General features: G+C 43.7%; 1 protein-coding gene across 1 annotated transcript; it reads left to right on the top strand.

Moving 5' to 3' along the window:
- Positions 1-476: 476 nt before the first annotated feature.
- On the top strand, positions 477-9,167 carry GLIPR1 (GLI pathogenesis-related 1). Its single transcript, XM_010191661.1, has 6 exons — positions 477-656; positions 4,509-4,754; positions 6,380-6,489; positions 7,681-7,763; positions 8,906-8,932; positions 9,016-9,167. The coding sequence occupies exons 1-6, from the start codon at positions 477-479 to the stop codon at positions 9,165-9,167; spliced, it is 798 nt and encodes a 265-aa protein (XP_010189963.1).
- The last annotated feature ends 831 nt before the right edge of the window (positions 9,168-9,998 follow it).

Here is a 9,998-nt window from a genome sequence, read left to right as displayed (position 1 = left end):
TTTCAGACTGTAGTAAAAGTAATGGTTCATATTCAACTATTTATCACAGCATTTTGGCTCAGAACAACAGCCTTAACAGCAATGCTATTTTCACAAAAAGCAGAAAATTTATCCAAAACTTTACTGCAATCCATACTGATTGCTATGGATGGGATGATGGGAGTCAACAAAACTAAAGCAAAAAAGTCTAAATTAGAGGAAAGAAGCAGCTTACCCACCACAATTAAACAAGGAAGAACAAGAGAGACAAAGCTGCTACAGCTCTGATGTGAACTTGTAGCTTCGTTTCCTTATTCTCATAGCAACGCTCCTGAAATATTACTCATTTCCTGTGACCAACACCACATTCAATTACCATGGCTAAGATAAGTCCAACCCACAAGCCTTCCAAGCAAAACGCTGCTGGTGCAGCTGAAACCACCTCGTACAGCTGAAACACTCTGCCCTTAAAGCTGCAAGACCAGAGGCTGAGAATCATGACACGCAGATTTTCTGCCTGTGTGCTGGCTTTACTGCACTTCTGTCGTTCCTCTGACTCGTATGAACAACCAGCATTGCCTGATGTTGGAGATCCAAGGTTTATTGAGGAATGTGTGCAAGCCCATAACAGATTCCGGTCTGGAGTGAATCCACCAGCCAGCAACATGCTTTACATGGTAAGGGGATCATTAAGACTTTTGTGCACATATGTAGCATTGTGATGGTGTTTACGATTTTCAAAGATTGTTCTTGTGATGAAATGCAAAAAAAAAAGGAAAGAAAAAAACCCCAACCACCTGGAGTCATAAGAACTACTTCTTTTTAAAGCAGAGAAAAAGGCTGTGATCATCAGACGGCTTTATACGATCAGGTATGTGTATAGTTTTTCCTGGCTTAATTCCCTCATTTGAAACCCAAGATTTCAACCCTCAACCTAGCGCTGTTATTTTGTGCTGTGCAAAGCCTCCTCATTCCAAGATACCGCAGCTCAGCAGCCTGGGGTGTGATTTATGTGCAGACCTAAGCACAACCTTTCATACTTGAGTCAGCATGGGCAGAGACCGGTGCCAAACGATGTCGGAGAGCTTTCTTTCAGCTTTCTTTACAAGGCTCTCACGGGCTGAGCCAACAGAGCAGCTGTTCCTAGGTGCTGGGGCTGCAGGGGAAGCCAAAAAAGCAACAAGTGCAGCAGGAGCGAGTGCAGGAGACATCAGGGCCTGCACTGCTCTGCCCCCTTGACTTCTCCCCGGCCATGCCAGGGAGCAGCATCTTCAGGGACTGTGCAAAAGACAGCCTGGGGTGATTTGAAACATACCCAGAAGTGGCCACCTCTCATTTCAGATGGCTCGTGACACTTGTTTCCCTGCTGGGTGGCACGCCGAAAACCCAGCAAGGAGGAAGCTGTAAATGTGTACACAAAGCTGGGCTTGTGGCTGAGTTTTGTGCCACACTTCTCTGATCTGTGAGATGTTCAGTTCCAGCAGCGTGGGAGCCATCTCTGGCAGCATCTGTCCCCTTTTGTGCTTTGACTGGGTAATACTTGTGATAGACTGTTTCTTCCTGGGATAATCTCCACAGATCTCTCAGATGGACCATAGCCATTGTCCAAATTCTGATCTCTTTCCTTTTGCTCCTCATTCTTACTGTCTCACATAGTTACCACCAGAAGAGGACATAACCACATCCATAAGTAGCAACACCCCAACTGAAGTTCAAAAAAACCCCAACTCATTTTGCATTTCACGTTGTCAAACACTAAACCAGAAGTGCCCATGAGGGAGGGTTAAGTTAGCAGCGAGCAAGCTCAAGTTGCAAGCCTGACAGGAAACAATTTAGTTTCTCTTCTACATGTGTCTTTTACTTCAGCCAGACATCCTGAACTTCCAGACTCTGTTTTCTAGATTGTTCTACTGGCCCTACACTAAGAAAATCCTGCTATGATGTATTAAAAGAGTAGTATTCATCTTTTAAAATTGTGCCTAATTTTTCCTTTTGAAACATTAAAGCACTGAAAACTGAAAAAAATGGCTTAAGAAACAAACTATTTAAAGATTATTACAAATTAAACAAGAACTAAATCATGGTAAGTGTCTTTTAAAACACTGCAAAACTCCTAATCTTAAGTATGACCTCTCCCAGGAAGAATTTAATGTGGAGAAAGCAGTACAATACATGATAAAATCTATTACGAAAGTAAAAGCATTGGAATTGAAAACAACATAGATCTTCATTTTTAATGGCCTTTACCACGTCAAAAATGAGGAAAAGAAGAAAAGACTTCTTTATTTTGCAGGGAACCTATTGGCTGTAGATAACTGTCCTATTTTTACCTAGATAGGTAAAAATGAAGACTATGAGCTCAGGACATTTCAACCTTTTGCAAAACACGTTAAAAAAATACAAACAGAAACCCCTTTAACTGCAAGTAACAAAGCGCAACCATCTATATTTATAAAACATTTATGATAAAATGAGAATCCCAATTTAACATTTTTTACCTGACAAATATGACTCCTTTCCTGTTCACCCATTGCTTAGGTCTATTCCAAGGCTCTCCCAAATCAGCAGAAAGAGTCTCATCAGTTTCCTCACGGCTTCTCAGCAGTCTCCTTGACTTACTGCTGCCTCGCATCACTTTTCACTTATCATATGTTCAATTTTCCTTCTCTAGATCAACAAGAAACTCATCTGAGTTATAAAACCAAAACTGAGAAATAGTTAATAGTTAATAGTTTAAAAAAAACCCTGTAATTGGTATTTACTCAAACAGCAATTATATCGATATGCAAACCTCCCTGTGCATTTTTCCCATGCAGTTTAGTTCAATCTTTTTGCATAAATGCAGTTTCATAAGCAAATAAGAAGTATAACTATAGTTAAACTAAGATCATTCTGAACTATCAGTTTCTGCACATTGCTTTTTCAACTGTCAGCCAGTTTAAGCACACACACAAAAAAAAGGAAAGTACATTTAAACTTCTTAATTAACTTTTTAACTTATTATTATGTATAACTTTACAGAACTTTAGACTTACTGTTAATATTAGGATGAAGGAGAATAGAGATGTGTGGACTCTTAAAAAGAAGAATGTCAAAAACAAGACCGTGAAGCATTAAAGCGAATCCACCACTGTCATACATCTTTCATCATGGTCTTCTCCTTGAGACCTCAGAGCCTTGCCAAGATGTAAACTGCAGTGTCTGTCTTCACTTGCAGCAATGCTAGGACTGGAAGATAACTTCTGTATAACGCCAGATTTTGTTCATTGTCCTAAAAAGTTGTCATTTAAGGAAATCACAACTTGAAATAAGACCCCGTGCTCCAAGTTTACCTTTAATATTTGATACACTGAGTTCCTAGGCAGATTATTTATGTGTTAATTTTGTGAGAAATTACCTCCTGCCCCAACTGGTAGCCATAGGAAAAAATAGAAAACATAGGTTTCAAAATAATTTCAAACCTCTGTAGTTGTATTTTGGTATGATCTTGCAATTTTTAATTACTTATTGGTAGCAGAAACAATATACAAACTGTTTCAGACTTATCTGTGTAACAAATAAAGCTATATTATGTAAGACATAGCCATAAAATCTAACAACCGCCTTTTCCTTAGTCACCGTTACTGATCCGTTCAATACGATTTTTCTAGTGATCCTCTTGTTTGTAGAAGCAACCGAGACATTTTAATCCAGATAGAAAAGGACAAATTAAAAAATATTATTTTTTTAAAGTCCAATCCAAAATAGTTTAACAGTGTTGAACAACTTAATTTACATGACAGAGAGTGTAGCTAGAACTACATGCATGGCCTCATGGTGCTGCATTTTCCTGGAAGTACAATACTGTGTTTGCTCAATCAAGTTGTGTGCGCAAGAAGATCCAGCAAAAACAGACACCACTTCCAGTGCAAACAAAAGACATTTACATAACTCATTTGCTTAAATAACCACTTTCTGTAGGATTGAATAGCCTGTGAATGACTGATCCCACAGATACGAATTCAGCACTAACATTTGAAGCCGCCAAACACAAAGATGCAAACAGAGGGTTTGAGTTTAAACTGTCCCAAAAATCCCAGCGTGCTTGTGAACCAACCTGCAAGCAGTGGCCTTAATGCATGAGGCTGCCAAAGACTCAATTTGATTGGTATAGTAAGCATAACTCCCCTAGTTTCCAGATTTACCGTAAATTCACTGTTTATATTACATTACCGTTCTCTCATGGCCAGCACAGCCTGGAAATGCACGTTGTGCCCCAAACTCTGTATCTGACTGATGTACAGCTCTTGGTGTCCAGCAAACCAGCCAGCCGAGAAAAAAACTTCCTCAAGTTTAATGAGTGACTAGGTTCAAATCAGAAATGAACCTAAAAGCCAATTTACAATGTAGCTCTGTAAGTCTCAGCAGAAGCAAAAGACAAATGAACATGAAGCATACACGCTACTGAGACCCAGCTTTTCCAGAAAGTTGCTCTGAATTACTGCATTGCTAAGATACCAAAGTGATTTTTAGTTGTCTTTATCTTGCAGACTTGGGATCCAGATTTGGCAAAGACCGCGAAAGCTTGGGCAAAGAAATGCCTGTTTAAACATAATACGTACCTCAAAGAGCCAGGGCAAGCTCACCCCAAATTCACCCCTGTTGGAGAAAACCTCTGGACAGGCTCACTTTCGATGTTCACTGTGCAAAGAGCCATCACCTCTTGGTACGACGAGGTCAGCGCCTATGATTATTCCACCAATAACTGCAGAAGTGTATGCGGCCACTATACGCAGGTAAGTGTTGCATCTCTCCATCTAAACCATGAACCGGTGATGCCATTCTGACACAGGAACTCCAGATTTCTGCTGAAAATTCAATTAATTGGTTTCCAGCTGTTGTAGTCTTATCTTCTGTTTGTGTGCACAAGATGTTCTCATGTCCCCATTTTAGGGAGGAAAAGAGCCACTGCATTTTTTTTTTCAAATATGCCAGTTGTATTTTGTTTTCAGAAAGAAAACAGGACAGCTGTCAAACAGACAGATTTAGCCAAAAACCAGGCAATGGCAATGGCTGTGGGATGCAGTGTGTGGTGGGACAAAGTGCCAGCTCTCCAAAGCCAAGTCAAGGGCTGGGGAAATACCCACATGTCAAGAGGTGTCTGCAGCTCTGCAAGCATCACACATGCATTTTTCCCAACCACAGTTCCCAAAGAACATAACCATGGCTATGGGAGAGAAGGACAGCTTGCAACAGTGTCTCTAGGGATCAGATTCTGAGCTGAAGCTATTTAATATTTCCTGTGGAGATACACATATGCACTTAGGACTCAAAGAGATAAGCTGATGCTGGTGGGGTGTCTGAATGACACATGCAGGTTCTTGCTTGCAGAGAAGATGCAGGAGCCATGAGAGGTGACAGCAGATTGCTTTTTAACCTTGCTCATAAGGACATGGAAAGAGTCAGCATCTGGAAACCATGGTGAAACACACATTCCCTGGCACTAAGACGCAGTGCTGTTTACCACATTGTCTGTAAAGGAGCAGCCCAGATGGCTGCATGAGGGAGAATGAGAAAATAAGATTGTTATCACTTGGAGTCAGCAGTCACAGTGGCTGTAGCTAGAAGCTGTGTGTCTGCCCAGCTCTGGGAGGCATCCTTGGGTCTGCACCTTTGGGGAACCCCTCATTCCTCTGCCTCCTTCCCAGCTGTGGAGGAGTTTCCTCCGGATACAATTACTGCAGCTACCTTAACCACATACCCAGTGTGTGCCTCAGCCAGTGGCCACCCAGGACAGGGAGGGTCCTGTGATTTGGTCCTTTACTGTCCTCGGGAACTCAGCTGTCTATTACAGCTGCACTGTAATCTTTGAACTGGATATAGGATGCTGGGTCAAACCAAATGGCTTGTAGTAGACAGAGCATCATTAGATGATGTAAAGTCCTTGCCTCTATCACTATTTTAGTCGTGGCCATGATGCTAAAAGGCAGGACCACAGCTTGGATGTGCGCCTTCTCCCTGCTCCTCCCATGACATCAGTGCTTTCCGGCAATGTCCCCTCTGGATTTAGTATGGGAGCAAACAGCCCTTGCAGGAGCTGTAGCAAAGCTAATGGATTGCCATGGAGCAAAGGACGCAAATGCCACTTTCTGCTTTGCAAGAGAAAAACTACCTGTTACAGACAATTGTACTTTCTTTCAGCCATTTTAATAAACACCTGGTGAATTGTGCAAAACAATCAGATGTTTTTCAGAATAAACTATTATCTCGAGATCCATCAGTGCTGCTTTCCCCAAGCCTGCCCAAGGAGTGCTCCTCAGCCAAGTTGTTTTCACAAAACAGAGAAGGGCAGGTCTTCTCCATAAGTCTTCAGATGCTGAAGCAAAGCCTTTGTCACCCCTGTCCCCATCTGTCTTTGCAGATTGTTTGGGCTACAAGCTACAAGGTTGGCTGTGCTGTCTATTTCTGTCCCACCGTGGCGTACTCCTACATAACCAACGCAGCACACTTCATCTGCAACTATGGGCCAGCGTAAGGTTTCTCATTACAAATATTTCACAAGGTTTAGAGTCCTGACCCTTCCCTCCCTCAAAACTGTCCCCAAAATAGAGATGGAGGTACATCTATGTCCAACAAGCTTAGATGAGGGCTATGTATTGTAGCCAAAAAGCAGTGGCACTGGCAGAAAGGGTAACATCTAAGATACCGAAATGAAAATAGGAAAGTGATCATTTGAAAACTAATCCCTTGCTTCTGAGTGCCAAGACAGCCCCAGATAGTTGTGAAGGTGCAAGCCCAAAGTCTGAAAATATTTACACATGTGCCTGCAGAATTAAGCCTCTAGGTCAACAGTTCGGATAAATATTAAAGTGTGAAATGGTCGTGGCTGCAGTCTTAGCTTTAGCAGCAGAGTTTGGGGCTATGAGCTGTTTGTGAGGCTGGGGATCCTCAAGGCAGTTTACCTGGGTTTATGCATTGTCAACAGGATATTTGTTGCATAGGATGGACGGGTTTCTACCCTCCTCCAGCTAATTAATGCCATCACTGCCTACATACAGCTTTCAAAGCTATACATGCATACCGTGTTGAGCCAAGGCCACGCCAGCCAATGAACTCGAGAAAGTTTGGCATTCCTGTTGTCCATGCTTCATCCTTAAGAGCATGTACCCTTGATGAAACACCTTGAAATGACACAGCTGCTGCTGTGCCTGAGCTACAAAACTGCTCTCCCCAGAAGCTCCACACCCAAACAGGCTGAGAGACCATTGCCTCTGCTGGTTCACGAGCCAAAAGCCACTGATCACCCAGGACAGCCTCTCCAGCTGTTGCTTTTGAGAAGCAGCAACCTAAGTTCTTTGTTTATCTAATCTTTAACTGTTTTCAACTCTGCCAAGGGCCAAAGCAAGATGCACACACAATTTTAATTCCTAAAGTGAATATAATCCAAAGGATATTCCTCTGCTTAGACCAAGCAATGAAAAACTCACCTTGCTGAAAGTAATGAGGTTTTACCACAAAGTTTAGCACTGCTAAGATCTCATGCATATAAAATCCCTCACAGTGTGTTTATGGGCAGTTTGGGGCATGTTGTAAATCTCGCTTTGGCCATGCTCCAAGCGAAGCAGAAGCACTGAGCTATGTTTGGTGCAGTATCAGAGGTGGGCAGATAATATCAAGCCAAGAGCCTGGACAGTTTGAGAGCAGTGTTACTTTCCTTTGCAGTGGGAATTACCCAGGGCCCCCGTACAAGATGGGAGCAGCATGCAGTGACTGTGACGGCGAGCAGTGTGCCAGCCAGCTCTGTCGTAAGTAGAAAACAACCAGCCTTCCTTCCCAAACACATGTAGAAAGTGAAAGAGGACACAAAAGATAACAGCAGGAGGCAGGCGCAGAGCTCTCCTGTTCCTAAATATAGTCTGAAAAACTACAGTCAGAAGCCAAGTGAGCAGTGATGCACAAAGAGAGGGGAGGAGGGTAGGAGCCTGTTTTCTACCCTGTGAAGCAATGGGATGGGATATGCTCTTCAGGTGCTGGAAAGTATGATACAGGAGATGCAGTGGCTGCAGTTCTAAGTGTTATTACCCCTGCCAGAAGTTATCTTTACCAGAAATGTGAAGTGCAGAAGGGGCTACACATCCCCTCACAGGGGCTCCAGGTTATTACCTGGTGTGTCAACTGCAGCTTGAGCCCGTGCAGGTCCAAGCAAGCCTTGCCCCTGCCATGCCTCTGTGGGAGGGGAGTGCTGCCACAGCACTCCCAAGGCTGCTCGTTCCAGTGAATATCAGCCAAGCCATCTGCTTTCCCCTAAGCACTGGGAGAGAGCCAGGCTGACATGCAAGAGCCCTTCACAGGGACATGACGCTCAGCCTGAGCCCCTGGCAGCCCACCTGATTCTCCTGCCCTTGGCTTTGCCATGGCCGGATGGAGTCAGGCAGAGGGGAGACCTTCTGCACTTACCCTAAGGACAAGGCACTGTGAAGTGGACATCTGCCAGGGGGAAGCTGAGAATATGGTCACACTTTTCCTTAGCACTTGACCCCGGGTGAACTAATGGAGTGGGAAGGTGACGTTAAAATACCAGCATCTCAGGAACGAGAGGGAGTCCCTGATGCATGGGACTGTTCAGTGTTAGCTACAGGCTGAGGATCTTAAACACAAGGTGCTGGGCAAAACCCACAGTGATCTTGTGATGTGTACCAGGGGTGAACGAGCCACTGACAAGGGGAAAGTTCAACACGGTGTAATCAAACACTCCTCAGAAAAGCCCCGAGTGATTGGAGTGCTCTCTGAAAGTTGGAGGGGTTTTGCTTCTTTCTGGAAATAAACCTAGCTCCCATAGCTGAATTTGTGAGCCCATCATGATGCTCATGCTTTATCCTCTTTTGTTTAGACTCAATTTGTTTATAATGTATAAGTCTGTTGACATTCACTTCTTTCCTTTTTCCAGAAAATGCAGAGCGTGACAAAGTCATTAGTAAGTACCACCAGAATTACTGCTTCCATTTGTTGCCCTTGGTGCAGTTATACTTGAAAATAAATAAATTGTTTTGTTCACAGATGATTCCAGGTGGCATCCAGACTGGGACAGACCTGCATGTGACGAGTACTGCACCACCATCATTACTTTAAGGCCACTGTTCCTTGCACTGACAGTTCTGGCCGCCTGGCTCCTACCAAAATACTGGTCCATAGGACCGGCCAGTGCGTGACACACATGCAGAAGACCACAAGAGCACTTAGGTCAAGTCATCCCTTCCCTGTGCATAAGCCACTGGCAGCAGAAAGATCAATAGAGATGTTGTTTGCATCCCCAGGTGATTTCAAAGTACAGAAATACTATCGTCATTGCAGGCAGCAGCTAGGAGAGCTGGTAAGCAGCTTTCTCACTTTTCAGAACCAATAACTGGTTTTAAATTACCCGTGTATTTTTTCAAAGTGGAATGGTGTGAGCAGGATCCGGTGGGTATGGGAGGACGCTGCCCCGGGAGCACACAGAGGGGCAGGCAGCTGCCCGCCACGCTTGCTTAGGAAAGGCTGGGGGGTGCCCAGCCCAGGAGCCTGGCCCCAGGCAGGGCACGCAGCTCTCTCTTTCCTGTTGCACCCTTTCCTCGGATGCTCCTCCAGCTAGATGTAGAGTAGCCTGGAAACATTTTTCATTTAAATGGGTTTTTAAAAGAATTTTTGGACCCTTGTGAGCTCTGGCATTTGCATCCTAGGGCAGGCAGTTTGTTTCCCAGTCTTACAGTGCACTGGGGCCACTGGTACTTCACTTTGCTTAAAATTTCATTTTAAACACACATCATCTGTGCCAAGACATAGCTTCACCTGTGTTTACACATGATTCTTTATCACTGCAATATTTCCTACTGGTTTGGTTTTTCCCTTTTTTTTCCTGAGCATAGAGTTTTTAACTGCTGTTTCAAACAATAAATCATTATTTCCTCCTTCCCATGTATGGCAATTGTGTATTTGCAGCATGATCTAAAGCTTAACTGCTGATGCACAGAAAAACACATTCAGCTCCAACCTGCACAATGCTG

The sequence above is a fragment of the Mesitornis unicolor genome, unplaced genomic scaffold (genome assembly GCF_000695765.1).
Source record: "Mesitornis unicolor isolate BGI_N332 unplaced genomic scaffold, ASM69576v1 scaffold50609, whole genome shotgun sequence".
NCBI lineage: Eukaryota > Metazoa > Chordata > Aves > Mesitornithiformes > Mesitornithidae > Mesitornis > Mesitornis unicolor.
The sequence above is the reverse complement of the archived record's forward strand: the minus strand, read 5'-3'. Positions and strand labels throughout refer to the sequence as shown.

Coding starts and splice junctions, on each gene's coding strand:
- GLIPR1 (XM_010191661.1), top strand. CDS start 477: ATGACACGCAGATTTTCTGCCTGTGTGCTGGCTTTACTGCACTTCTGT. Junction 7,764..8,905: donor GTGTGCCAGCCAGCTCTGTC/GTAAGTAGAAAA, acceptor TCCTTTTTCCAG/AAAATGCAGAGCGTGACAAA. Junction 8,933..9,015: donor AGAGCGTGACAAAGTCATTA/GTAAGTACCACC, acceptor TTTTGTTCACAG/ATGATTCCAGGTGGCATCCA.